At 38.9% G+C, this 27808-nt stretch overlaps 1 protein-coding gene across 1 annotated transcript in view; it reads right to left on the reverse strand.

Moving 5' to 3' along the window:
• Nucleotides 1-27808, reverse strand: part of LOC129353813 (neural cell adhesion molecule 2-like) — a 269675-nt gene that overhangs the window by 20649 nt on the left and 221218 nt on the right. The window contains 9 exon segments of the mRNA XM_055023258.1: nucleotides 75-198; nucleotides 1843-2016; nucleotides 2236-2332; nucleotides 2525-2709; nucleotides 5175-5325; nucleotides 10485-10522; nucleotides 10525-10629; nucleotides 16467-16636; nucleotides 20868-20985. Of these exon segments, the coding sequence (XP_054879233.1) occupies nucleotides 75-198; nucleotides 1843-2016; nucleotides 2236-2332; nucleotides 2525-2709; nucleotides 5175-5325; nucleotides 10485-10522; nucleotides 10525-10629; nucleotides 16467-16636; nucleotides 20868-20985 (1162 nt within the window).

A 27808-nucleotide genomic window follows, 5' to 3' on the forward strand; every position in this document is an offset into this window, starting at 1 on the left:
TAACTCCCTGTTAGAAAGCCGTTAAATTGATTAAAGTCAACATGCTCTCAGTTTGGAGGTCAGAGGTTACCGACTTACGGATAGGTAAAGTCTGGAAGGTCTCCGTGTGGCTGAACTCTCCCTGACCTTTCCCGTTCACGGCTGCGACTCGCACCTCGTACGTCGTGTTGGGCTCCAGGCCGGTCAGAACTACGGTGGCTGCAGAGAGACAAAACCACAGCTCACTTTATCCGTTTGCAGAAAAACCCCCCAAAAAAACAGGAGGCTTCTAAGGAAACGCAGAAATATAAAGAGGTTTGGATTTTTTATTAGAAATTGGTAGTTTTTGTGTAAACTGCTACTGGTTATAAAATCATTTACTTAAAACAAACTCCTTCATCTTATTGTAAAGCTACTTGTAAATAAATTTTGTCTGATTTCAAGTGTAATGAGATATTTGTCCTAAAAACTTGAAAGAAATACTTTGTATGATTTTGTGAATTTGCACCTCTTGTGCCCTTTTTGTCCTTAACGTTACAAAGGTTGAACACCTCCAGCCTGGTTATTAATCCAATTTAATCTGGATTAAATTCCTATTTAAATCTTACAGATTTCATTCTATCAGCCAGCAGAAGGAGCGTGAAAGTTGTTGTTTTTGTGAGTGTGAACAAATTAAATCCTCTGCTGCTATTTAGGTGCTTTTTCAGTCCTGGAGAGGAAAACAAACGTTTAGAATTTTGCATCAGCGTTCTGGTTCCATCGCCGGCGCTGAAACGAGTCCAGGCCTCATTATGATGCAGTTTACTGAGGGAAACTTCAGCGCTGAAGTCAGTGATTAAATATGGAGACACTTAGCATTATGTAATTAGCTTTGCTCACTTTTCTGCGTTTTAGATCAAATTCTGTTGAAATAATCCAAATTAGATTCATTTGTAATTGTGAATTTTTCCCTTCATTTCAACATCCTGGTTGGTTTTTTCCTCAGTAAATCTGCAAACTGTAATTGACTCTGAAATGAGGGATATTAGCGATAAGCCCTTCAGGTTTGTTGGAGCTGCTTATCAGCCGGCCATTCATCCCCTGGCTTTCATTTTCCATCCACCCGTCCGTCAGCGCGCTGCACTTCCCGACAAGGTTCACAAATCAATTTGGAGTCGTAAAGCACAGGAAGAGGAGAAGGGAGCGCGTTCAGGCCGGACCGGTCCTGAAAGCGGAGCGCCGCCAGGTGTTTGGAGCGTCGTCAGGGGCCGACAACATCCCAGGGCCAAAGCTTTGAAGGATCCTGTGACCGATCGTGTAATTATGTCTGAACTGGGCCGATGTTGAGGCGTCAACAAGGACATTACAGGTTCATCTTGAATGTCGGTTTACAGTTTCTCTCTCTGACAGGTGAGGATGAAGTCAATCAGGTGTTTTGACTCTGTGAGAGCAAACGGATCAGTTTCCTTCAGGGATGTAAACATGACTATAGACAGTCGGATATTTCTCTTCAAAATGGGAAAAACAATGCAACATATATTTCAAAAATGGCTGAAATGATTGAGAAAAAACCTTTTCTGTTCTGTTTTTGTTTAGACTAACGCTGTAAACAAATTCCAGCCGGTAACCACTTTGAGGTACGAAGGAGGGTCTGTCATGCTGTGGGCCCACAGTAACAGTAACAGCATATAATGAGTCTCCAAAAGCAGTAAGCTAGCATTTCTATTTAAGAAGATATTCCTTTTTAATTTAAAACATCCAAAGAAACACAAAAAATGTACATGTTTTCTCGTTCTTCATTAAGGCCGTATTTAATTATCACGAGGCCTACAAATGGCCCCTGAGCCGCACCTTTGGCCTCTTATGGTACAGGAAGAAACTCACTCTGCACGCTGTGCGACTTCACATCCCTCCAGTCTATGGAGCCCAGCTCTTTGTACTGGACCAGGTAGAAGCTGATGGGAACGCCGCCGTGAGAGTCCGGCTTCATGAAGGTGACGGTGGCCAGCCGCTGGGAAACGGCCGACAGACGGACGGAGTACGGGTTGGAGGGGACGTCTGCGAGAAAACAAGGAAGCACCAGAAACTGGGTTTAGAAACAACAGAGGGAAGAAAGAAAAATAACATCTGATATGGGAGGAAAGGAAAGAAGGAAAAGAAATGTATTGAATTTTCAGCAACAGCAGCAAAGTGACAGGAAATAGACTCACACCAGGAAAGAAAATATTAAACATAGATGTATAAATTTATAAAAATGTCTTTCTTTCTTTCTCTCACCTGCCTGGGCCAGGATGAACTCCTGGTACCGGACTCCGATGTTGTTCCGGGCCGTGCAGTTATACCGGCCAAAGTCTCGGTCCGACATCGGAGTCACCTGAAAAAAAAGCAAGCAGAACATTTTAGAACAACTCCACCTCTGAATGGCTAAAAATAACATTTTGGAGTGGTCTAGTCAAAGTTCAGATTTAAAATCAGCTTCAAACGATGTCGTGTGACATATTTTGTGAAGTCAAATGTAGATAAATAAATGCAGGAGATGAGGATTGACCCCTCGCAGCCTCCGTACCTCCAGCACCGACCTCCCGTCAGTGCCGTAGATCTGCATGTGCGGCGTTCCCTCTGAGATGGTGAAGCGTTCCCTCCTCCACAGCATGGTGGCGGGCGGGTTGGACATCACGTCGCAGCTGATGTTCACCGGGTTCCCCTCCCACGAGTAATAGATGGTGTGGTTGGTCAGGAATTTAGGAATATCTGAGAAAAAAAAGTTAAAGCTGCTGTTTGTAACTTTAAGAAAAAATATTTCTTCACTTCTTTGTTGAAGCTCAGTTTGATACGAGAGATAATCTGTGAAAAATGTTGCTCTCCTGCCTTGTAGCAACCAATCAGAGCCAGGAGGCGGGTCTTAGTGCTGTCAATCATTCTCTGTGTGGCACTAGTCTATGCTAGAGCTAGCCTAACCTGTTGTGAATGCTCAGCATAGTTAGCTTGTTCAGTGATGATTGGAGGACAAACAGTTTTCCTGTAACAGTAAGTGAGCACAAGGATGATTGACAGCGATACGCCCCGCCTCCTGGCTCTGATTGGTTGGTTTGTTCAGAAGGCAATAACAGGTGAAAGAAGAGGTGAAGGAGATCAATCTTTTCAGTGTTTATCTGTCTCACAGTAAATTGTGACAACACGGTGACACTTTTACCAAATACGTAAAAAACATATTTTTTTATAAAAGTTACACTGTGCCGCTTTAAGCGAAAGAGAAAAGCGGTAAACTGCTGGTGTGTTGAGCGTTCATGGCAGCTAATTAAACACTGAAATCAAAGGTGGAGCTGGGATGGATGATCAAAGGCGTCTTAACCCACACATTCTGCACAGGAAGAAGAAAATGCTTTGGATTTAATCCCACTGGAGAGAAACGTCTGAGTCGGCCTCAAGCGGGCGAATGAAGGATGCAAACAGAGGCCGATAATGAAAGACTGCGGCGGCGGGCGTTGTTGTTGCGACTCGGACGTTTCCTGCCCCGGCTGCCCGGCTCACTCAGACACACATTATGCTTGTTTTATGCTCCCTTGCAGGACGCCATTAGAGAGATTGATGCGCGGCTCCCTGTCACAGCCGAGGACGTGCCATCGCCTCACTGTGACTTAGTAAATGAGTTCGTTAGACTCTCCGTCTGAAACATGTTTACAGTAGAACAGCAGCAACTTCCCCCATCCAGACGGGGGATGAACATGTGTGTGTTTCTCCCTCACCAACTTTCAAGGGATTTCTTTTCCGAAAATGTCAATTTATCTGACGGCTCAATCTGCTGTGCTGGTATAGTTAAAGCATCTCGTAATGAAGCCAATCTCTCCAAAGCCGAGATGAAGATCTTTGCTGCAGAGCTCATTAAGCAGGGGAGAGGCAGGCTGCCCCAAATAACCCCAAACACGACACGACGAGGAGAGGAAGCCGTCAGCAGGAGGAATCCGGTCTTTTCATTAATTATCACTCTTCAGAGACGATACGACTGCAGGGAGGAGCTGCTGGTAATCATTTCCTCTTTTTTAACAAGACAACCAGCTGGTTTCCACAGGAAACTGTCAACTTTTCACCTCTGCAATAACCTTGACAGTGTAAATATTTGACGCCAGTTTGTTTTATTGGTAAATAATGAAAAATTTCACACAATTCAAGTCTGGAAAAAAATCTTATATCTAAATAAAAATCAAATACAGACGATTGAGTGTGGGAAGGTTAGAGAATAAAGCATACTAAATAGTGGTTTGTTTTGGTCTAGACAAAGTCTAGACTTAAACACAAATCAGTCTCACTGAATTTGACAAAATTTCAAAATGAAGTGGAGCGATAGATTTGCACCAAAATCTGAAAATAACACATTTTAGGGTGTGAAAAAATGTTCCTGTTTAATTTATTTTTCTTTAAGAAAAAATGCACCCAATATCTGTCTGCAAATTATTTTAAATCTAGAACCGCAAGAAGTTTCTAGAAAAGTCTTTCTGTAAACATGAAACGGCTGAGAAATTCATAAAAATATAGTTTTATCATGGAAAAGGAGATCTGCCAGCGCCACAGCTCCACCTGGTGGTGGCAGAGATATTAAGTTGCGGTATAAACTTATAGATAAAAATATTTATTTTACATATTTGTTAAACTATCAGGATGTGATGACAATAATTCAAGCTCTTCTGTCTTCTCCCAGTTCTAATTAAAGCAACCAATCAGAGGCTGGAGGCGGGTCTTAGTGTTGTCAATCATCCTCATGTCCTCAGCTTTCTCTTTGATAGTTCACCATGAAAGCTGAGGTAATTAGCATAGCACCCGATGACATAATTGTTTTCCTGTTACACTATACTGTTTCTCCATTGTTTGCATGTTTAGTAGCGCGTACACAAGAGTGACTAACAGCGCTGTGCCCCGCCTCCTGGCTCTGATTGGTTGTTTTTGTTTGGGATTGGTGCCTTTCTTTCGATAGCAACAGCAGTTCAGAGAAAAAGTAGATGTTGATAATTTTAACAAATTTGTAAAAATACAAAAAATTAATCAAAGCTTCAAGGCAACAACAAAACTTCTTATTTATGATACATTTTACTACAGTTTTACAAAATACTAAAATATACTGTTATGTAAACATTAGCGTTAGCTTTGTAGCACAGCTAGCTGTGACAGGAAGCTAGCTCATTAAAATCTTAAAGTTTCCAGTTAATTGGAATTGAACTTACACTCAATGTCCAGAAACATGCTCTTCTGATGGCCTCCTATCCGGCTCTGAGCCTCGCAGTCGAAGCGGCCGAGGTCGCTGAGCCGCACCCCGCTGATGGTCAGCACGGATTTACCGTGACGGCCGCGGACCTCGAACCGCCCGTCCCGACTCTGGAAAACAAACACACAGCTCCTATGAATACACCAAGCGACAGGAAGTACTGAGAAAAGCTAAGAAATATTCATTTTCCAGCCCTGAGAATGAGCCCAGTGTTTCCCCTTCGCAGGCTGCAGTCTGGTGTCACACCGTGTTGAGGCTAATCCAATAAACCGCCGATACGTTACAAGGTCATTACATCGTATGAAGACAGATGGCAACAATTTGAAGCAACGGGTCAATTACAGCAGACAAGGCTATCAGTGCGGCCGTCCGAGAATGAGACCAAAACACCCTGAAGCATCCAGGCTAGACGCTTTCCATCAGATGACCTCATGACCCCAGGAGGCATATAATGGAAACTGTTAAACGAAACAGATAAAAGTACATTTATTCATCAGGAAGTTCAACATAAAGGATAGTGTGGTGAGAAAATTGATTAAAGACTCAAATCAGAAACCAAACAAACTCTACCCCCCACTGAGCTTTTATTTTGTAGCTTCAATTTAATCAGAGAGAAATGATTGTCTTCCTGTCTCTTATCCCATCTGATTAAAAAGCTTTAGAAAACTTGTCTGTTAACAAACATCAATGGTTTATTTCTTTTTACAAAATAAACAACATCAGATTGTGAATTTGCAGGGTTTCCCCTCCCTCACCTGTTGCTGTCAGCCTGACTGAGTATTAGGTAAACAAAGAGACCTTAATATTTTTTACTTTTAAGTTTCGCAACCAAAGCTGTGTGTGTGTTTTTTATCTGCTCTCAATGTAAGATAAAATGCTACTGTTGCTTCTTTTACGCAAAATAAACTTAAAATGTATTATATTTAAAATGTATTCAAACTTAAATAAAGTTTTGATTTTTTTTTCTCTCTTTTTAACTTTACTTCAACAGATAATATCGAACACAATGACAAATATTGCAAAATATAAGTAATAGACAATATTGGTGTTAAGATTTTATTATAGGGATCTATAAAATAAAGCAACAAAAACTATTTATCTGTTGTTACTTGAATATGTACAGTGTGGATGCTTTTGCACATATTTCTATTTTATTTGTGATATTGTTGAGCTCCAATTCAAAGTGAGGTTCTTGTCTTCTAGAAATGTTGCACAGATTATCTAAATCTGGTCTGTAATTGTAGTTTTTAAACATTTCTCCTCTCTGCCAGCAGCTTTCACAGTTACTGTTTGCCTCCATCTGTATTCCCATCCTTGTGTACATTTGCATATTGAGGCCGCTGTATTCCTGCACACGCTCTCCCTCTGAATCCCCATAAATCAACACACAGTTGTCTCTTTGTGATGCCTCCTGTCGCCCCCGACCCAAACGCTCCTCTCCTGCTCCAGACTCCGGCCTGATCCTGTTTGGAACGGCTTTCGTTTTGTCGTCACAAAGCTCTCAGCTAACGAGGTGGAGCGCCGCTTAAAGGCTCGGCTCTGGTCGCTTTGCGACTTCGCTTGTTTGCCTGGCGAGTGGCGCTGAATGAGGATGCTGAGGATGAGGCAGCAGAGAGAGAGAAAGAAAGAGGAAGAGGAAATCTTCTGAGTCAGGAAATTACTCGGCTACTGACAGGGCCTGTGTGTGGAGACAAACCCGCGCCCTGAAGCTCGGCCTGCTTGATATGCAGCTCAGTCACCTGGCCAAACGTGAACAGAGAGCCACATGTAGCAACAGGAACAGGAAGCACCAATATCTGTCCGCGTTTGCATGAAGCACACAAACTCTTAAATAGACTTTGTAGACTTTTACTGTGTTATTTTAGGTTTAGTTATTAAAAATGTCAGTGGTAAATGTCAGTGAGGCCGGTGTGACTCTGCCGCTCTGTGGCGGGGCTGAGCATCAGGTCTGCGGCGTCCGTCTGGTTTTTATGAGTCCTGTGCCACCTCGACCTCACCGAGGCAACAAAATGACATTAATAATGGCTTTTCTGCTTCAAGGAAATGGAGGCCAGAGAGACGGGTTCAAAGTGAAACAAAGCCAGTCGGTGGCTAAACATTTCAATTATCTGGAAATCGAAGAACAAACAGTAGCATCTGCGACTGCTCCTCCAAGGCTACGCTTTTATTATGATGAAGATAATAAAGGAGCAAAAGTTTCACTCAATTTTGTTCAACTACTTGTAGAGAAAAGGAGGAAGCTGCACCCAGAAAGAAGCCAACAAGATGATCGTTTAATAAAACAATTCTCCAAAAATAGACGAGAACTAAAATGTTCCTCAGAAAAAAAAAATAAAAAAGTATTATTTATTGAACTAGTTAAAACATTAATGAAACTGTAGTGGATCGTTCCATGACTCTCTCTATGTCATCGTTTATGTCACAATGCTAGAGGAAAATACACACAAACATTTTCCACACAAAGAACAGAACATTCGGTCCGTTACAGCTCCTGATGTTTATTTAATGAGTGATAGCGGTAGTAGCTTAGCCACCGCTGCTATCAGCTAAGCTAACAATGGGGTGGTTGATTAGCTAATTTGAACACCTGCTCTACTGATGACCTGCCAGAGCTGATGTGTGAGTGAACTGAAACATGTCTACATGTTGAGGTTTTCAAAGTCAAGCTAGCATAACTGAGCTACTTCCCTCTCTCTCACAGTTTTTTCCTCTTAATTAAAACTATTTCCTGACCTTGTATCTAGTTGTCATATACTGAATTAGTAGCAAAGCTCTGTGTCCCTTTTTCTTTTATATATCATGCATAGATTTATGATTTAACGCATCATTTTGACAACTTAACAGCTAAACCAAGTCATTGTTAGACTAGCATTCATAGAAAGAAACTTAAAAAAATTGTTCTACTATTTTTCTAAAACGATTCATGAGTAACGTGATGCTTTAAAAAATAACCTAATTTAATCTAAGCTAATATTAATTACATCAACCATAAATGTCCATTGGAGGAGTTTGTTTTATCCCAGTTTTGTTGCTTGCTTTGACTCCAATCCAAAAGGTGGCGCCAAACACAGCAGAAAAAGAAACGAAACCATTGAAAGAGAATTGAAAATGTAAAAGCAGCAAAACAAAACAAACATTTATTTATTACTGTCAATTTTTTTGCTTTCAATGGAAAGTTTTGCAGAGTAATCATTAATATGTTCAGTTACATTTTTCCAAGCTAATATTCTTTCCCGTTTCTCTTTAAGCCGTCGTCGTTTTAGCCAAGTAGAGTCATAGAAACATCTGAATGTGGACGTTTTATTGTGAAAGAACTATGCTACCAGGACATTTCACTCACAGTCTTAAAGGTAATCAGTGGCATTTTAAAAAAAGCATCTTGCTGGCTGCGTCTGAGTCACTCGCTCTCTTTTTCAGCATAACTGTCTATTTATGGCGTATTATTTATGGACAAAGTGACTCAGTGATTCCAGAAAAGCTCCCAAGTCTTCGCAGAAACGTCCATCAAAACTCAGTTTTAATCGCCGTCAGAAGCTCCTTATACTGGGATGTTAGGAATAAATAAAAGCTTTACCTCACAACACCAAGTAATGAAAACAATACACCAACTCAAATCCTCCTTCAGCACCTAATTAAATCCTACAAACTGCCTCCCATTATGCTCTCTTTCCGAGGGTCATGGTGTTAGCAGGGAAAGAAAGAGACGAAGCAAGCAACATTATGTAGAGAGTAAACTAAGCCTCTCGTGCAAGACGCTCAGCAGGAGAGCGAAAGCAGCCTGGATATGCAGATTGGAGAGCAAATTGAGAGAGGGAGCATTCTGCCTTAAACCCAAATGACTGCTGCCATCCATCACGCCCGGGCGCCGCTCCACTCATGTTTGTCTTTGCGCATGTTTAGGTGTGTTGGTTTGCTCCGCGCATTTCCATAATTGCATTTGCAGTGGGGGGAGAGAAGCACTTACTCTCATTTTCGGCTGTGATTTATCAAGCCGAGCGATTCGAGCCAACGCACACGTTCATTTATCTCCGCCGTGACCTTTTTCCCAGCAAAAGATCGTCTGGCTCCTTTGTTTGGTTCTTATTGTTCTTCTGTGGAAACCTCAGTCCGATGCCAACACTGACAGTACGTTGGTGAAAAATAAATACTTGAGTCAAATCCAGAGCCAGACTTTTTGAGGGTGCATCACACAAGCCTTGTTAGGTGAAAGAAAAACACCAAACAAAGTGAAACCCGAAGCATTTACCTTGAGAACTTCAAGGTCCTTGGTGCTTCTTTTAGCCTGGAGCGAAACAAAATAAAAGTGCGAGCTGATTTCCTGTGAGACCATAAACTCAGCAGGTATGAGCGCAGGGTGAACGCGCATAAGTTATGTCTTTGAGCCTTTTAAACATTTATAAACGCATGGAAAGACAGCCGTCTATTTGTGTCTGCTGCTCCTTAAATTATACCCGTTTGACCCCAGAATAACCTCTGCAAGCCGCAAAATGACCTAAAACATGGAGATGGGATTAAAAAAGTCAACTTTCCAACCAAACGTAAACCCACATAAATGCACAGCTGAGACCAGAAATCTAACATTTTATGAAGTTAAATCAGATCAAACTTTCTGAAATCATGTCCAACCATAAAACTGATCAGGAAGGAATCAGTGCAAATGGATACAAACGCCTGATAAATAGTTTTTTACAGTTCTCTCCATGTTGTGTGAATTTTAACATTTTTTCTGTTAATTCTTGAGTTCTGCATTATTTTGTGTAAAAAAGAAAGCATTTTTGCACTCAAAGTCTCCAACCAAGCAAAAGAAATAGTTTCTAACTTGCCATTAGTTGTTTTTTTGATAAATTCAATAGAAGTGTCTGGAAAGTTTGCACCATTTTACCCCCCTCAGTGGCCACGCCCCTTAGTGTCTCTTGGCGCCCACTTTGCTTGGTGGATTTAATGTTTAGTTATACTTACAAGGTTGTAGTTTTTAAAATGTTAACTGAAACCATGTAATAGCATCACGTAGAATATTTGTTTTGGTACATTTGAATTAAAAATTGCAAGATCGTAAAATTTTCTAGTGTGGAAAATTGGCCAACTTCCTCCTCACCCCTTCTAAGTTACGCCCCATTTGTTTTACACAACTTAAAGTCGACCGCTTGGTGTGTGACGTAGCAAACGGCACACACACACACACACACACACACACACACACACACACACACACACACACACACACACACACACACACAGGAAGCCAGATGGACTTTCTGGCAGCGTCTACCTTGTCTCCGTCCACGAAGGTTCTGCCCGTCGCTGGCTCCTCCAGGAGATGTCAGGCAGAGGCTCGCCCTCGGCCACGCAGGAGATCATGGCGGCGCTGCCCTCCACGGCTGTCACGTTCTTCAGCTGGGTGATGTGGGGCTGGACTGCGGGCGGCCGGAGGAGAGACGAAGATAAATTTAGAGAAGAAAGAGCAGAGAGGAAGGACAGAGGAAGCAGGAGTGAAACTGTCAAGTATGTGCTGCAACTCGTAAAGTAGAGTAGACGAAGGCGATACCGTGGGGTTTTACACGGAGCTGATGCATGACTTTGCTCTGACGATATGGGCCAAGATCATTTGTTCACCGCAGTCACACCTCACAGCTTTGATGTAGTGGGGTAGGTTGGCCTCTTGTCCCTTTTTGCATTGATTCAACAGCAACAGAAAAGCGACTTTGGTGAAGTTTTGAGGCACAAACCTCTGCGTTTCTTTGAATAAATATAGATTTTTGTCTGGAAGACTCCTCTCCAACACCGTGTGATTTGCTTTTGATGCACTAAGAGCAGATAAGTGCTGCAAAGCCACTGAGGGCCGGTCCCTCCTCGCTTCCACCTGATAAGGTGCACTAAGCAAGCCCTGAGCATGTCAGGGCGCAGCACACGCTACATGAATCATGGATTACTCTCTCCATGTAAATCCTCAGCAGACGGCGAAGACGTAGCGTGGAATCAAATCCGAAAGGAAACGAGGAAGTGAACAGGAAACAGTGAGTTGAAGGCTTTTAGCGGCGCGAGGAGGCGGAGAGTTTCACCTGTTAGCATGCTAGCTACCACTGGGGATTTGGAGAGCTTGTCAAAACACGAGGGTCACACACACACACACACATCAACACACATCAACACACATCAACACACACCTGTATTATTTTACCTCTCAGCACCTTCAGTAAACAGATCAATGGACGGAAACAGGTTTGTGGGTAAATACCAGCCTGAGACGGTGGAGGAGAGAAAGTATTGATCCATCAGTTCTTATTAAATCACCTGGAAGTGGAATAACTTGGACTTAATTATTAAGAAATAATTGCAATTAAAATAATGTAATATTGGCTTTAATGCCATGCAAAGATGAAACATTTGTATTTATAAAACCTCCATGAATTATGCCTAAAAACTAAGTTTGTTACTGAATTGGAATAAAATTCAAATTCTTCAAAAAGGAAGAATCCAGACAGAATTAGAGGAGGAGTTGCTAATGTTGCTAATGCTACTGAAGGAAGTAAGTTAGAAAAGATGCAGCCATATCCAGCGTTTGAACCCTCAATGGTTTGTGAACATTGAGGGTGAACTCCAGAGCCAAGTTGGACACTTTTAATTAGAAAATGAAAACCTGCAGCAGGATTAAACAGTAGTTTTCTGCAGCAGGATTAAAACAGCTGCACAGAAACTACGTTTTTACGCTGCTGCCATCTGGCAGTGGAGAAGTGTTTCTATTTCCAACAAAAGAAAAAGTTTCTTCTCCAAAACAAAAAGATGCATTTCTCAATGGATGGAAATGATGGAAAAGTTTGAGTTTACAGAAACAAAACAAAAATTCTCCTAGAACTGAAGCCATATGTCCCTAAAAACGCTGAAATTTTGGAAACATTTGAACTATATTGTAAATGCTAATCTTTGATAGGGCTGTAAAGATTCCTGGGACAATTCAATTCTCAGTTAATCAAATTTCTTGTGGAATGTTTATCCTTCATTAAATGATGTTTTATTATTTAGCACACCTTTTTGTGATTATTTCTGTTGTGCAGTGACGAAAGCTAAGTGTTAGCAGCATAACTTCCAATTTTTAAGTGTGGAGCTGCTGCCTGCTGTTCATAGTGAACAGTGGTGAAGTGCGCGGCGGGTGTCTGCGCTGCAGATGATTAAGTGTAGCTTTACAGACGAACCGGAAAACAAACGCACCACCATCTGCATCACAACAAATGGCTGGTGGAGGACATTATGATGATAGAGCTGTTGTCTGTTAAGTTAGATTTACCAATATTTTATTTTATAATTTTTTTATCCGATTACTCACAAGAATAATTGATAGAATGCTCGATTACAAAAACACTTGTTTACAACAATCCTAGTCATTTACAATGCTTTTCAGAAGTGTAATATCATATTTCATGAAGAATTAAAGGCTGCAAATATATTTCTATGAACTTTTCATAGTATTCATATTTTTTTAGATCTGCTTGGCAACTGGGACATTTTCCTTAATTTCACTCTTTAAAGCCAAATCAGAATAATTTGGAGCTCATTCAACATCAAGTATCCGTTTTCAAATAACAGCACAAGCCTGATTTAGAGCTATTTTTATCCAACGACAAAAGATCACGGAGAAAACAAGTCAAAATTACCTTAAACAATTGACCGACTCAGTTTAAGGTTCATAATGAGACCAAATGGCTGCTGGGATGATTTCTGCTAAGAGGGAGACGGGTGGAGCACTCAGGATGATTGGCCACATCTATTACACTTTCTAAAAGCTTTTAAAACTTTCACAGCTCTGAGAAACACACAAAACACACACAGTGAAAGGTCTGAATGGCCGATGTAGAGAGGGAGCGCTTCATTTTCAGCCTCAGATTTCCCTCATTGTGAAAACATTACACTGAAAACGTCCCATTCATCAAGATCCCTCTGCTGGGAAAGTTATTAATAAAGAATTATCTGCAATATTTCAGGTCTAAATGAGGGAGAGCTGAGATGCATTTTGATGAGAAGGGTCGAGAATTAAACGACCTTCAAAGTTTTGGTTGTTTCTGCTGGATTATAGAAAAGAATTTTGGTTACAAAGTCAAACAAATCAAGTTGGTTTAAGGTGTTTCCATGACAAAAACCAGGAAATTACAAAGTTAAACAAACAAAAGACACCAGAATGAATAGTTTCTGCATCTGTGGAAGACATTTTAGATCTTTTACAAAGAATGAAGGCGAAACTTTTTTGACATTAGTAGATAATTGTTTGTGCTAAATATGAATTTGTTTTGTTTGTTTTTGCACTTTTTGTTCCTCTGTTTTGCTGCATCGCCCTCATGTGGAGAGTTTAGGTTACTACACCCTATTTAAGCAGCCTTTCTTAGTAATTTTGCATTTTAATTATGTTTTTTGACATTAAACTGACGTTTTCCCATTTTTTCAACATCTTTCGTCTCCGTCTCTTCAACTTATCCAACTTCACTTTCTTTGTTTTTATGCATAATTTTTCCACAGAAAATTTTTTCTTCTAGAGATTCGTTCATGTTTTTAAATCTCACTTGATTTTGTTTTAAGATAAATAATTTTTTATAATAAAACAAAAGTGTTTTATTATTGAACTTGACTGATTAGATAAATCCTGAAGGTGTCGTTCAGATTCATCAATGCAAATAAAATAAATAAACACTACAGTCTAAAATCTTCAGCTTGACTGAAATAATTTCAATTTTGTCTGATAAAAATATAAAATTTTTCTTTCTACTTTAAAGCTTGTAGATTCTACTTTAATCAAAAACATTTATCTTCAGTATTTAATAGATTTTAACCTTTTAAAGGCCAGTGTGTCTGAATCTCTGGTTGTTACTGAAACATAAAATGCATTAAATGGAAAAAAAAGCAGAAACAGTTGAAGTCGGCCATTAAATTTGATCGATTAACAAACTGCTCTCCTTTCATTGCATGTTTTTGCTTCCATCTTCTGACATGAAGCAGAAAAAAGTGTTGAAAACGTCGTTCGATCACGACTCTCTTTATCACTATCATTACAGTTTATTATATCAGTTAGACGCCAAGCATTTCATTATCATATGTGTGATGTAAGTCACAAGAAAGCAACATAAACACACAGTTTGAGTGTTTAAAATTGCACAATTAAAGCTGGAAAAAGCTCCTATTTTCAGATGAGTTTTATTTTTGCCGTCTCTGTTGGAAGTTTTGATGTTACATAAAGCTCTTATCCCACCCACAGACAGGCGTCAGGAAGCAAAAATGTTCAACTCGCTGCATCGGATTGGCCTAATGCGTGTTATTTGTTGTTTTAGCCGAGCAGATCCATAAAACAAATGTCAGCACAGATTCTCCCTCCTGGATCCACTGCTAATAGCTACCAGGCTTTAATGATAAAAGCCACCGCTGGGCCTGTTCTGCTACATCATCTACATTTTTCGGTTTATTTAAAACCGCTGAAAACCGATGCTGTTTACTTTCCTTGCTCTTTTTCTTATGCGGATCCTTGGATTGTGTGTCATGTTTCCACTCATTAGGAAAAAAAAGAAGCGAGAACAATGTCGTGATGTGAAAACCAGATATTGTATTTCACGCGTCACTGGCGAAACCGTAAGAGAAAAAGTGGCAGAACACTCAGATTTTGTCTGCAGAGATAAATCTCCCAAGCCGCTATGATGAATTTCTCCTGATTGCTGCTGGAGGAAGAAAATAAATCCTAGCGGTGCATTTAATATTCAGATCCTTTGTAATTCATCCTGAAACTCAACCGTAGTGCATCTTCCTTTCTGTATTTTACTCCTAATTGAGTCCAGTGGACATAAATATAAGAATCACAGCTACCTGTGTGAAGAGAAGTGCATCACTAACAGAAAAATGAAGTCAAATCTTTTGAGTCTAAATTAAAAAATCATTCCTTCATCTTGTAACATGTTTTGCGCATGATAGCATGCTAATATGTTAGCATGTAAAATGTTGAGTTTTAGGCTGACTGTTGGTGTTGAGAACAAAAGACAACAACTGTAGCTTTAGCAAAATAAAAATCAAACACAAAGTCTTGTCTTATTTCAGTTGGTTGTGAAATAAATCACATTCCCAGTCAAACAATCGAAACCTGCAGGTGATTTTCTCAGCCTGAAGAAAAAGTTAACAAGTTGCTAATGTAATTTTTTTTTATCTGCATAATATTTTCAGCATGGGCCAAGTTGAGGTGGGAGCTGAGACGTCCCTGAAGCCACGCTGCTGGCGTTTCTAACCCAGAGGTGTTGTGCATGTCGATGTTCCCTCACTGTGTGGATTTGTTTCTTACAGACACTTCACTCTGGAGCCTGAAAGCAAGACGAGCTGGAATAATCCCTGAAGACTGACAGAACGCTCTCTTTACAGCTCAAGGGCTGCTTCAGAAGAAACTCTGGGCCCAGACGGCAGCGCTAACGTCGACACATGGAATGAGAATGAGGAGAACTCAAAAACTAATTTAACTGTGTAGGGTGTGTCAGGTTTCTGATGGCCAACAAAAAGCGCAATCACCTGCAAATATCTCGTCTAATTCACAGTAAATGACCCGTTTTCTCTCTGCCTTTGCTGTCAGGAGTAATAAAACTAACTTGCAGCAGCATTTCCCTACAGTGCAGTCAAAAGGAGAGCTCCTCCCTGCTGCTTAGCTTTCCCCCATTAAAATGCGCATTTTGACGAACAAGCGTTTCTCCACATATTTCCACGAGAGGAATATCAGAGCAAATAGCCAGCAGGTTCATAACATTAGGAATTGAATTTTTTTTTTAGTTGAGCGAAATATGAAGCGATAAATGAGATATTTTTCTCCAGCAGCTGCTGGTGGTGGAGTGGGCTGGCGGCCATGTTTGGACTCTGACGGTTTTGAAAAACTGTTTTAGGATAAAAGAAGATTGTGAGCGTCCTCACCATAAAACTTTATGGATGGACATAAAACACTCCTCACTGTAATGGATAATGCTATTACATCTGGATTTGCTGGAGATGCAGCAGAAAAGGAAAAAGAAGAATTACTCTATTCTGTGAGGTTGATTAATAAATAATGCAGCCGTTTGTGATTTAAACTCCTATACTTTTTAAATCACTTAATGTAGATTCAACAAATATAAAGGTTTACACCAGTTCTTGTTATTTCATTAACACTCTGGATAACCAATCAACTCTTCTGGTTAATAAAATCTCAGTTCAATTGGTGATAAATATGTTGAAGACAAAGATTTTGACTGGTTTCTAACTTTCTTACCGAACACTTTGAGCAGAAGCTCTCTCTCCTGGAAGCCGGCCTTGTTGGAGGCCTTGCAGGAGAAGGTTCCTCCGTCGGCCTGCCGGATGTTTCGGATGGTCAGCATGCTGCGTCCGCCCTCCAGCTGGCTGAAAATGTACTTCTCTGAAGGCTCCAGCTGCTGCCCCTTCCTGCACAAACAGAAACTAACACCTTCAGACCTTCTACACTTCATAAAGTAAAAATATCCTCTCTCAAATGTGTCGACAATCACCTCTGGACTGCAGCACTTGCTAAAATCGCTCCTCTGATGCACTGAAAGCTGTGCTGACTTAATGCTTTTTCACATTGGACTCTGTTGGAAAATTAATCAGGGGGGAAAAAAACAAGCAGCTAAATTGATCCATGTCTATATTAAGGCTTCCAAGCAGAAGCACAATGGTGAGAAGCAGGTTTTCTGCCTCCCCCGCTTGTTTATTTGTGGCTGTTTAACCAGCCGTGTAATCCACAGGGGTAAGAGTCGGATTTTATTGGGGGGAAAATGTCAAATTTCTGCAGCACATTTAGACAAAACAACATCAAATGAGGCACTGAGTGAATGATCTAAAAAACTTTTTGGACATTGAAGCATCAAAATCGAAATGTCTACAAACTATTTTGATTTTGCAATAAAAAGTGTTTCATCTCAGTCGATAATAATTGATTTCTTTTCTGTTTTAAATATCTGACTCACTGCCAAACTGATGCTATGACCTTTTCGGTTTTATTCACAATTTGTTGTTTTTACTTTTAATCACACCAAACACGTCAAAAACACAAAACACGTCCAACGCTTCCAAGTTCAACACATCAACATATCTCTAGAAGCCTCTCTGTAGCACAGAGATGAAATTTAGAGACCAAAATACTACGTGGTGAAAAACATCTGCAATCACAGATGTAGCTCCGACGTCTTTGCTGAACATTTTGTGTTCAGTTTTTATTGAACAAACGGCTGATAATGTCGCTTTCGGAGGAGCTTCTTTCCTTTCTCCCCTCCCTGTTGCTTTTTATATCTTTGTTTCTTAAATAGCAGGACTCAAGCTCAAATTTTAATAACTGCATAAAAACCTTCTACCATTAGATTTTTAAAAGGTAAAGGAGGGCAATCTTAATTTTTTTAGCCTAGCTCTATGCATTGAAACAAATATGAATTTCCATCTGGACAAGCCAACAACTTGTGTTGCTGAATCTATATTTACAGAGCTGTTCATCTCTACACACAACCAGCCCCCTCATCTTGTAGGAAAAGCCTCATTTAAAGTCGGCGGAGAAACACCAAAGCAAAGTAATCATAACTTTACGAGGTGGAGAGGAAATGAAGAGAGGCGTCATGTTAGCGCTGGACGCGCCACAGCAGTGGATGTCATTACACTGACTGACTGCTGACAGGTAGTCTATTACCGAAGATGCACAGCGGACGAGGTGAGGCCTCACTCTGACAGGAAATGCAGCTGTGAGGCTGGAATACGCTGGAAGGCCTGAGATCAGAAGCAAAAACTAAATTGGGTTGTGATTTATTGTTGGCGTCAAAGACGTTTTCTTTGTCTGCTGGTGAGGTGTGTGAGCGACCTGCAGGCTGGAAACACAACTCCACTGTTCCAGTCAGTGGGCCTGTTGATTATCTACCACTGAAATGGCTTTTATGTGATTATTGGAACGCTAATGCGTAGCAGAATGTGTCGTACCTGGATTAGCGGCAGTCAAACGAGCCGCAGAGTGATTACATCCACAGGACCGAGCACAAATATTGTTTTTTCTTCAGTAGAAGTGAACAAGTCAGATTTTATGACTAGAATATAAAAACCAAAATATCAATTATCTGCTATATAACCTAAAGTCACCAGACACAAACCTGCTGTTTTTGTGAACATGTCATAAATTTTTTATTATTTTTCTTTTGTCTGATTTTTTTAATTTTTGGTTAAAAAACTACAAAAATCATCATTTTAAAATACCAACTCAACTTTATATTTTGGACCATCTTATGATGTAATTTTAAATATTGAAGAACCAAATCCTTTCTTTACTCTGACTTCAGTAATTTACTACTATTTCCCTTGAGTTGAGTAGAAATGTGTTGAAGTTGTGCTACTGTTTCTTGAATATGTTTTCTGGAAATTTATGAAAATTATGGAAAACAGCAGTTTATATAAAAAATATGCCACTTTCTAGTCAGTCGCTCACCTTTTGTTAGAAACGCAGGAGAGGGGATAAAACAGAAGATAATCAGGATGTATTTTTCTGAAATAACCAACTATCCCGTTACTCTGATAATCTAAACCTACATCTTACTGATCCAAACCCTGAATTTAAAGAAAAAGTGAGTTTGAGTTGATGTGCCGAGTCGACAGGCTGCGTCTCACCCAGAGATTCAAACTTTTTGTGTTTTTTGACCATCGATTTTTCTGTCAAACTGGAGAAATTCAGCTTTGTTTTTCTAACTCAGCTACTTTTAAGTTGGTTAAACAACATGCTGTTAATAATGGCATCGCTTTGCAATTATAGTCATTTAAAAGCAAATTTAATCTTCTCCACAATCTTTTTGTCCTGTTGTCAAAATGACAAGTATATGAATTCTTGCACTATTTCTGTTTTTTTTGTTGTTGTCTGATTTGACCTTTTCTGAGACCTATGAACTGTTAATAAAGGTTTGTACAGATATTAAAAGTTAGAAAAAAGTTAAAAGTGAATACTCCCGGAAGTACAGTCACTGACACAAGATTTTATTAAAAATGGAGAAAAAAACTCAGCGTTAGGAAAATAGTTCTGGTTGTAAAAATGGACTTACGTAATTGTTAAATGGAGTGGATTATTTTGAAAGATTAATTGATGTATCAGAGGACTAAAATAAATGTAAATAAATAAAGAAATGTGTTTTTGTTTGACTCTTAAACCTGAATCCTGAACAGAAATAGTTAAAGGTCACATTATTGACGCTCAATTTTTACCAGAGAAGATTAAATGTTCTTTTGACAAAAGACGTTTTACTTTTTAAATTATTACAAGCGTCGGTGCTAATGTGGAAAGAGGTGAATTTGTTCAATAAAAGGTTTGACACGTCTTCGTGAGTTTCTAAAGAACGTTTCATTTTTCTTCCTGAGTTCCATGGATTTGTGTTCAATTCAGTACAGAGTGTGAAACAAGTCACAGAGAAACAGCGGCGCAGCGGAGCGAGTCACAGTTACAACCATTTGTGACATCTTTACAGTTCGCAGCGATGAAAATAGTGGTAGAAAACACCGCCTCTGTGCTCCGTTTAGACGAAAGGCAGAAAAAGACGGAAACAGTACGACCTACAATTGAATCCCCATAAAGTGCCATCAACAGATGCTCAGGTGCAAAGAGCTTGTCACAATTGCCTGGGAGGGTTGCTGGATGTTGGAGAGAAGAGTGGATAGTGTCAACTACGTCTGGTGCAAATTCTCGCGCCGCTGCTGTTTGACATTTGATCTTTTTCTGCAGCTGTTGGAGGTGATGTGTGAGGGCGGATTGCAGAATCCCTAATTGGAACTGCGACATGATATCTTTGTTGTCTGCAACTGAAAATACAAGAAGTGAATCTGGAGTGTGTGAGTAAAAGACAAGCGTGACAGCAGAAACTGAACGCTTTCCGTTCACAAACTTTGAAACTTGCTCTGTTCTGTGACTCATCTGAGACGCTGAAATCTACAACACTTAAAGAAAACTGCAAAACAGCCGAAACACTGAGTTTGTTTTCAATTTAGGCAAGTTTAGAGTTGCTTTTCAAACATCATACATGAAACATTAATTGACATTTTGATGTGTAACAACACATCAAATGTTCAATATGAATAAACTTGATTGATTGAAAGGTGAATTGGATTATCTTTAATTTATCAGTTGTTTTATGAAACTACTGACTATGAAAAGTATTGACTGACATTTAGTTGGTAAATTTTATTTAATTTCAACCTTTGCAAGCAGAAAATGAAAAATAAAGAAGACAAATATAAATAAAGGATCATGTATGACCCACAAGCAATAAATAAAACAAAGTCAATTATTTCCATTTCCATAATTTAGCATTTTTCTCTTTTTCTACTAAAAACTGAATGATAAAAATTTTCATTCTGGTGTTTTGGTCTCAACTCGCTTTATTGTGAAGGGCAATTTTGTTTACAGAAACTTCATAATTCGTCTTATTTGTTGTTTAGTTTATTTATGTTGGATATTTAAAATGTCTTCCAGTTTTAGCGCTAAATATTCACTAGAATTTAAAGTTCAGAATCGTTTTCTTACCATTACTTAAAAATTCTCTTAAAAGAAAAATATTATCGCGATAACTTAAGACAATTATAATACCACAAAAATGCGTATTTTGAAGGTAATGAATGGATTTTGATGTATCAAGAGGATTACCTGTGCCATGTGACCAGAGGATCAGGAGATCCAGAAGTGATGCAGGTGAAGGTGACTGATTCCTGGTAGTCGGCTGTGGCGTTGAAGGACTGCTGGAAGACCGATAACGACGGAGGAACTGAAACAAACACAAACAAGGAGTCACTTTCTGCCGAGGTGACGGGACGAAAACTAAAGAAATGTCCGTTTCCATGAAGACGTGTAAACACCTTCTGAATACATAACAGCAATAAGACAATAAGCTGGCATCGTGAGCGATTTGTTGGGACTTCCTGGAAACACGACGGATGTTTGTAATTCCCACGGGGATTTCAGTTGACATTTTGACCCAGCTTTGGTGAAAACACACCGGGACGTGAAACAATGATGATGTTTCTGCTTGGCTGAACCACTCAAACGGAAACGAATCAGGAAAACAGAGAGTCCTTGCTTCCTGTCTGACTCATAAGGCCTGAGCTCTGATCATGTCAGGCTGATTTCTGTGGCTCTATACACATTAGGGGTTTGAAGCACGTGCAGCAGGAACGCTGTTTTCTTTCCAAGGTGCACAGAGAGAAAATAATTCACTTTTACCTTTGGGAGAGTGATTTGTATCTTGAAACTTCAGAAAGAGATGGAAAGAAACATTTCTCTGCTAAAAGAATGGCTCAATTGGCAGAATAAATACTAAAAGGTTATTGTGACCAAAGACAGAGCCTTGAGGAATTCCTTACATCTCAGGAACTACATGGTTTATTTGAACTGTAGTGGAATAAACAGAATAATCCAGAGGTGTTTTTAATTAGACTATCGAGAAAGTTAAACTGAGTTTGAAAAAGAGACTCAACATCGAAAGTACAGTAAATTTGAAAGCATACATTTGAAATCTTCAAAGTTTTCCTCTTGTTAATAATCTCTCTTAATGTAAAATGATGACTTTATCATCATTTTATCAGGGAAAAGAATTGGGAAGGATTAATTGCCCTATTAATCCTTCCCAGATTGATGGCATTAATAATTACTTCTTGAAAGTCAACCCCATTAACTAAATTAAACCTGCAGATGTAGGAGTTATTAATTCAGTGCAGCAAAGGGGAAAATAACAGAAAAACTATTGAAGAACAATTCAAAACCTCGTTTTTCTCGCTGTTTGTGTCGGCTATGCTACAAACAAAGTCACTGCCATAGCAACTTACAACAACGCCACAATATGTCTCAGGATTTAACACCAAAGAAAAAAAACACACAAAGAACAAAACATTCAGTCCATTATAGTTTCATCTTTTGAGGCTTGATGTTATTTTTGAGATTATTAATAAGTGATCGCTGTGTTAGATTAGCTACTGATGCTATTAGCTAATCTAACAGATCAGTGATACATTAGCTAAAGATGCTATTAGCTAATCCAACAGATCAGTGATACATTAGCTAAAGATGCTATTAGCTAATCCAACAGATCAGTGATACATTAGCTACCGATGCTATTAGCTAATCTAACAGATCAGTGATACATTAGCTACTGATGCTATTAGTTAATCTAACAGAACATTGATACATTAGCTACCAATGCTATTAGCTAATCTAACAGATCAGTGATACATTAGCTACTGATGCTATTAGCTAATCTAACAGAACAGTGATACATTAGCTACCGATGCTATTAGCTAATCTAACAGACCAGTGATACATTAGCTACCGATGCTATTAGCTAATCCAACAAATCAGTAATACATTAGCTACTGATGCTATCAGTTAATCTAACAGAACAGTGATACATTAGCTACCAATGCTATTAGCTAATCTAGCAGATCAGTGATACATTAGCTACTGATGCTATTAGCTAATCTAACAGATCTAACTCCACTGTGTTGGTGTGTTTAGGTCGCCTTTTTTTATTTATAACTAAACCGAAACACTAAATTCCACATCACATCTACATGTTACGGTTGTCATAGTCAAGCTAGCATAACTGAATTATTTCCGTCCGTCTTATGCGGTGTGTTTTTTTTCTTAATTAAAACTTGTTGTTTAGTCATTGCAGTGTTGAATAGCACTACAAACACTGCCTTCCTTTTTTTTTTTAAATGACGTGTTTTATTGATAACTTAACAGCTAAAACCAATGCCAGTCATTGTTAGCAAGCATCTTTTTGCCCTCTAGCAGAAAGCAGGGGACGTGACGTCACACTGTGTCTACATGATGCAGGAAATAATTATCTTTCGGTGCCGTGTATGTTATGGGAGTACAAACGACATTCCTATTACATGAGCCACGTACTGTAAATACAGCGTGTCTCTCAGGGCCTCTGCATTGTTACAGCAGAGACCCTGATGACTTTATCAGCGGCGCTGGGTGAGGGCTGTCAGCAACACGCAGCGAGTCCCGTCACCCAGTCAACTGCTGCCTGTCATTTTATCAACCAACAGAAGGAGACCAAGGCGAAAGCAACCTCGCTCTCATCTTTATTCCCCGTCGCGCTGACAACGGAACGACAACTTCATGGCGCTTGAATGTAAATGAAGCAAATCAACCCATTTCTCCAGCACATATTTACGCTGCGCCTCTGCTCCCACTGCTGACACCTTCCCAATCTCAAGAAGTGATTAAGTGTGTTTGGAGCAGCTCAGTGGCGCTCTGCATGTTTACTCTCCCCAGTTTGCCTCGGCTGGGAGGGGGATGATTATGATGTGCAGAAAAATGGCCGACGCTGGAACAACTACAGCTGGAAGAAGCAATTCAACCAAAAACACAAGTTTTTCATCAGAGCAAGCAACTGTCATGGCTACGATTGCTTCATATTTAGCACCAAAAAAAAAAAAAAAACTAAATAGAGAACGTCAGAGAAGTTTCTGGATTAAAAAGGAGAATAATCTGGTTGACTTTATTCAAAATTCTCATATAAATACTAATTTTCTGGTTTTTAGAGCTGCCCTTTCCTCTTAAACACAACAAAAAGAAAAAAAAAAGATTTTCGACCATTTGTATATATTTAGAATTATTTTGCAAATAATTTGTCAAATACTAAAAAGGCTCCAACACCAGCAACAACAAAAAAGTTTTTAAAGAATTCAATTATTTCTCGCGTTTAAGGAATATTAAAATCCACTTTGGCATTCAAACAAAAACGTCATAAAGTCAAATTGATTACCACGACACATTTCAGCAACAAAATATCATAAAATAAAAAGAATCATTAGGTTCAATAGAAGTAACAAACAGTTATAATTTAGACCACAATTAATCTATTTTTCAGAGGCAACTCTAAAAGGTGAGGTTGTTGACTTAAATTAAAAGAACTCAATGTGCCTAAAAGTAATTAAAAAAGACAAAATTGTTGCTTTAATGTGTTTTCAAGCAAACCTGAGAAACAAAGACACACATTTCTTCCTATTATTAATTTTCTCAAAAGCTAAAAGTCACCAAACTCCTCCTCCAACGTTGTTCCTAGAAGGCAGAAGCAACAACTTTCCTCTGAAAGCCGAGAGTGAAGCTCAGCCTGCAGCTTCAGGACGGGAATATCTGTCAACCCGAACCGCAGCTCCTCCTACACAATCTGCATAATGAAATCTGATTACAGTGTGAGGGACTCGGCACAATGCAAAGCCTGCAATCGGCTGTTATTATCCAAATAATGCATCTCGGTACGCAGCAACCCATTACAACACATTAGGGTAAATAGGATGTAATTGCACTGGAAATTTAATTTTGTTCTGTATTTTATAACCGTCTAACCTGAAGTGATTGAGTGTTTTTAAAAGTTTAGTTAAACGACAACCACAAAATCTAATAAAACTTTGCACTTTGATTAGAATTCAAATAATTACTAATAATGTGACTGAAAAACAATAATCAATCCTCCACAAAATGTTTGACAGCTGCAAAGATTTGTTAAATTTTCCTAATTTGAGTGACTGTGTAACTTACAAATTGAAATAATCAAGTAATCTCTAAATATTTAGTGAGATTAAAAGTCTTGATTATTTACATATGATTAGGACACAATATTAAATCACATTTAAAGCTTTTATTCTCAATTATAAATGGTAAATATGTTTAAATTCAGGGTGTAAGTTACAACAAAATCAATAAATTATTGTTTCAGAATAAACAAAAAACAAAGTGCTTTTATTTTGATGTTTCCAGCAGGAAGTGATTAAATAAGTACATCATCAGACGGACCAAAATATAAAGGTAGGTGTAGATTTTGGTATAATTCATATAAGTTTATATGAGTTTGTTTTGATTCAGAGGGAAGAAAATCCAGAAATATTACTCAAGATTGAGTCATAAACATCCCATAATAATCAAGGTTATCCTTTCAAAGTAAAAGCTGCAGTCTGTAGCTTCCTTTTACTCTGAAAGGACAAGTCTAATGTGAAGAACCCATTCCCTTTTCTTATGTTTTTAAAATGATCTATTCAGCTTTTAAATCAAATAATCTCTTCTTTTGTGATTCTGAAGCCATCTCATAGTAAGAAAGCAGGAAGAACCCAAACATTAGAGCAGAATGAAGCTTCACCAGGTTGAAAATGAGCTAATCTCTGATCAAAACCATTGATTTCAACAGCAGCTGTTCTCCAGTGTCGTCCTCAGGCGGAAGCAGCCGCGTTAATGAGACTGCCAAGCAGAGAGACTTCAAAAGAGCAAATCGGCAACAGGCTGGACGCATCCAAAAGGAATCTGGCAAGCTTCACGATTTCTTCATGTATTAGTCATATCCTTCAAACTTCATATGATTGGTGGAGATAATATGAGGCTTAAAGTCGTTCCCACAAACTTGAACAAACACTGTAATCTTACTTTAAAAGTCACAGATCGCTTGGACTGATTTCAAAAGCTCCAGAATTTGTTTTCCTTTTCATGCTAATCGGCTAGAAGTCGTGAAATCTTCTGAAAAACCGCTGAAGGTTTTGCTTTCTGGACTAGAGCTGGAACCAAGCCAGATTTCATTGATATAAATAAGTATTTGTGATTTTCGTCAAGAAGAAGTAAGAGAAGAAATATTGAAGGACACAAGCGGTGGTTTCCCCTGACAGCAGAAGAAAGGAAAATTGCAGGCTCTGGTTTGCGAGTGAGTGAGCCAACAATCAGGTGAACATGTGGAGGAAAGCTGCATGGAAATTGGAAAGCTTTTTCTGTTTTGACTGAAAATATTACCACTAAAATAATCGATGGCTTGGAAGAGGCTTAACATGTTTGCGAATCCAATGTCTACAGTTTTTATTGAGAACAAACAAAACATTTCAGAATATTAATTATAATCTGCTTTTGTTTGTACAAAATAAAAAGTTTCCTAAAGTTAAATGTTTCCTCTTGAAATGGAAATAGGATAATATCTGGTTAAAACGACAACAAATGCATAAAAACCTACTTTTGAGGTAATATCACCAAATATTTTTGGTTCAGTTTCTAGTGCAAAATCTTAGCAGACTGGAAATAAAAGAAAACTAAATTCTTCACAGCAAGAAAAATGAGTCAATAAAATCTTAATATTGTTGAAAAAGTACAAGTTTCATTGGTAGATTATTTCGCTAAACACGTTTTAAAAATGTTTTAAGCTAAATCATATTTTTGTTTCCATAGTTTTTGTGATTTTATAAAAATGTCACAGTGAGTTTGATAAAAGTTGGTGTCAGAGTTACAGAACCTGTCTGCCTGAGGGGAAACCAGAGCCACGTCTTGTTTCATTAGAGTCCATAAAAAGGTCTGAACTGAACTCAGAACAGGATTACACTTCAAAATTACCTTTATGTCAACTTTCCACCAAATCAGACTCTTCATTCTCCACCTCCATGAGGCGTATTTGAGATAAATCCTGACATGTTCAGCATTCTTCTCAACACCGGGCTGTTTTGCCCTCAGGTTGATTAGCCATTCAGTGGGTGGCCCGTTTTAGTCAATATGCCATCGCTCTCATCTGCGGCCCGCTTTGATGATCCACTGGAGGCCAGCAGCAGGGTCAGAGGAGTTTCATTCGCTGCATGTTTGCTGGAAAAAACACACACTTTTCTGAAGTGGTTCATTAATATTTATGGCTTTATGTCGGGGGGAGCATACAGTAAGCTAATTCTGCGCTCAGATGTTCTGCATGACTGGTCAAAGGAGCCACAGCGCAAGCAGACAAGCTGCATCAAAAGAGAAACATGGCTAATCAGAGAACACTTTCCTTGCAACACACTTTCATTTAGAGATGATCTTTGGACTTAAAGAGGAACAATCTAGAATAACCACACAGCTATGACGGCTGGAACCGTCAGAGCCACATAAAGACAGTTGCAAAGTCGGCCTTCTATCACCTGAAGAACGTTTCCAGATTAGAGGACGAGCCAGAGAAATTCATCCATGTTTATTTTAACGCCTACAATAATTAAAATTACACAAATTTATTGTTGTAAGTTTACTATAACTTTCTTTATTATTCACTTATTTTACATTTTTATTGTGTGCTATGCTGGGACAAACAGTTTCACCTCTTTCAGGATCAATAAAGTCTTATTTTATCATCTTAAAAAAGTAATCAGAACGCTGCTGCATTAAAACCAGGAAGTAGATTTTAATACTGAATATTTAGACTTTGTTAAACATGAAAGCCACATTAAAAAGTATCAAAGCAGAATAATTGAAATATCTACAAATTATGTGATTTTAATTGTTGCTGTTGCCTTTTAAGTATTTGATAAATTAATTACTTACAACATCACACACGTCTTCGATTTAAAATGATATTGATGGTTTTTCTACACGTTTTTATGATGTATTCTGAACTTCCTCATTGCTGAAAGACATAAAAAAATAGAGTATTCAGAGAAAAAGGTAAAAAATAAGTTTTTTCTGTTGCTAAATTATCCTTAAATCTCTGCACCTGGGAACTTCATCAACTTTAAAGGCGAGAAACGGTCAAACAGCACAAGTAGAAAGAGACAGAAGAGATCGCTGGGAGGCCCAAGTTTGTCAATGAGCGC

The sequence above is a fragment of the Poeciliopsis prolifica genome, unplaced genomic scaffold (genome assembly GCF_027474105.1).
Source record: "Poeciliopsis prolifica strain line A6 unplaced genomic scaffold, Auburn_PproV2 SCAFFOLD097, whole genome shotgun sequence".
Lineage (NCBI taxonomy): Eukaryota > Metazoa > Chordata > Actinopteri > Cyprinodontiformes > Poeciliidae > Poeciliopsis > Poeciliopsis prolifica.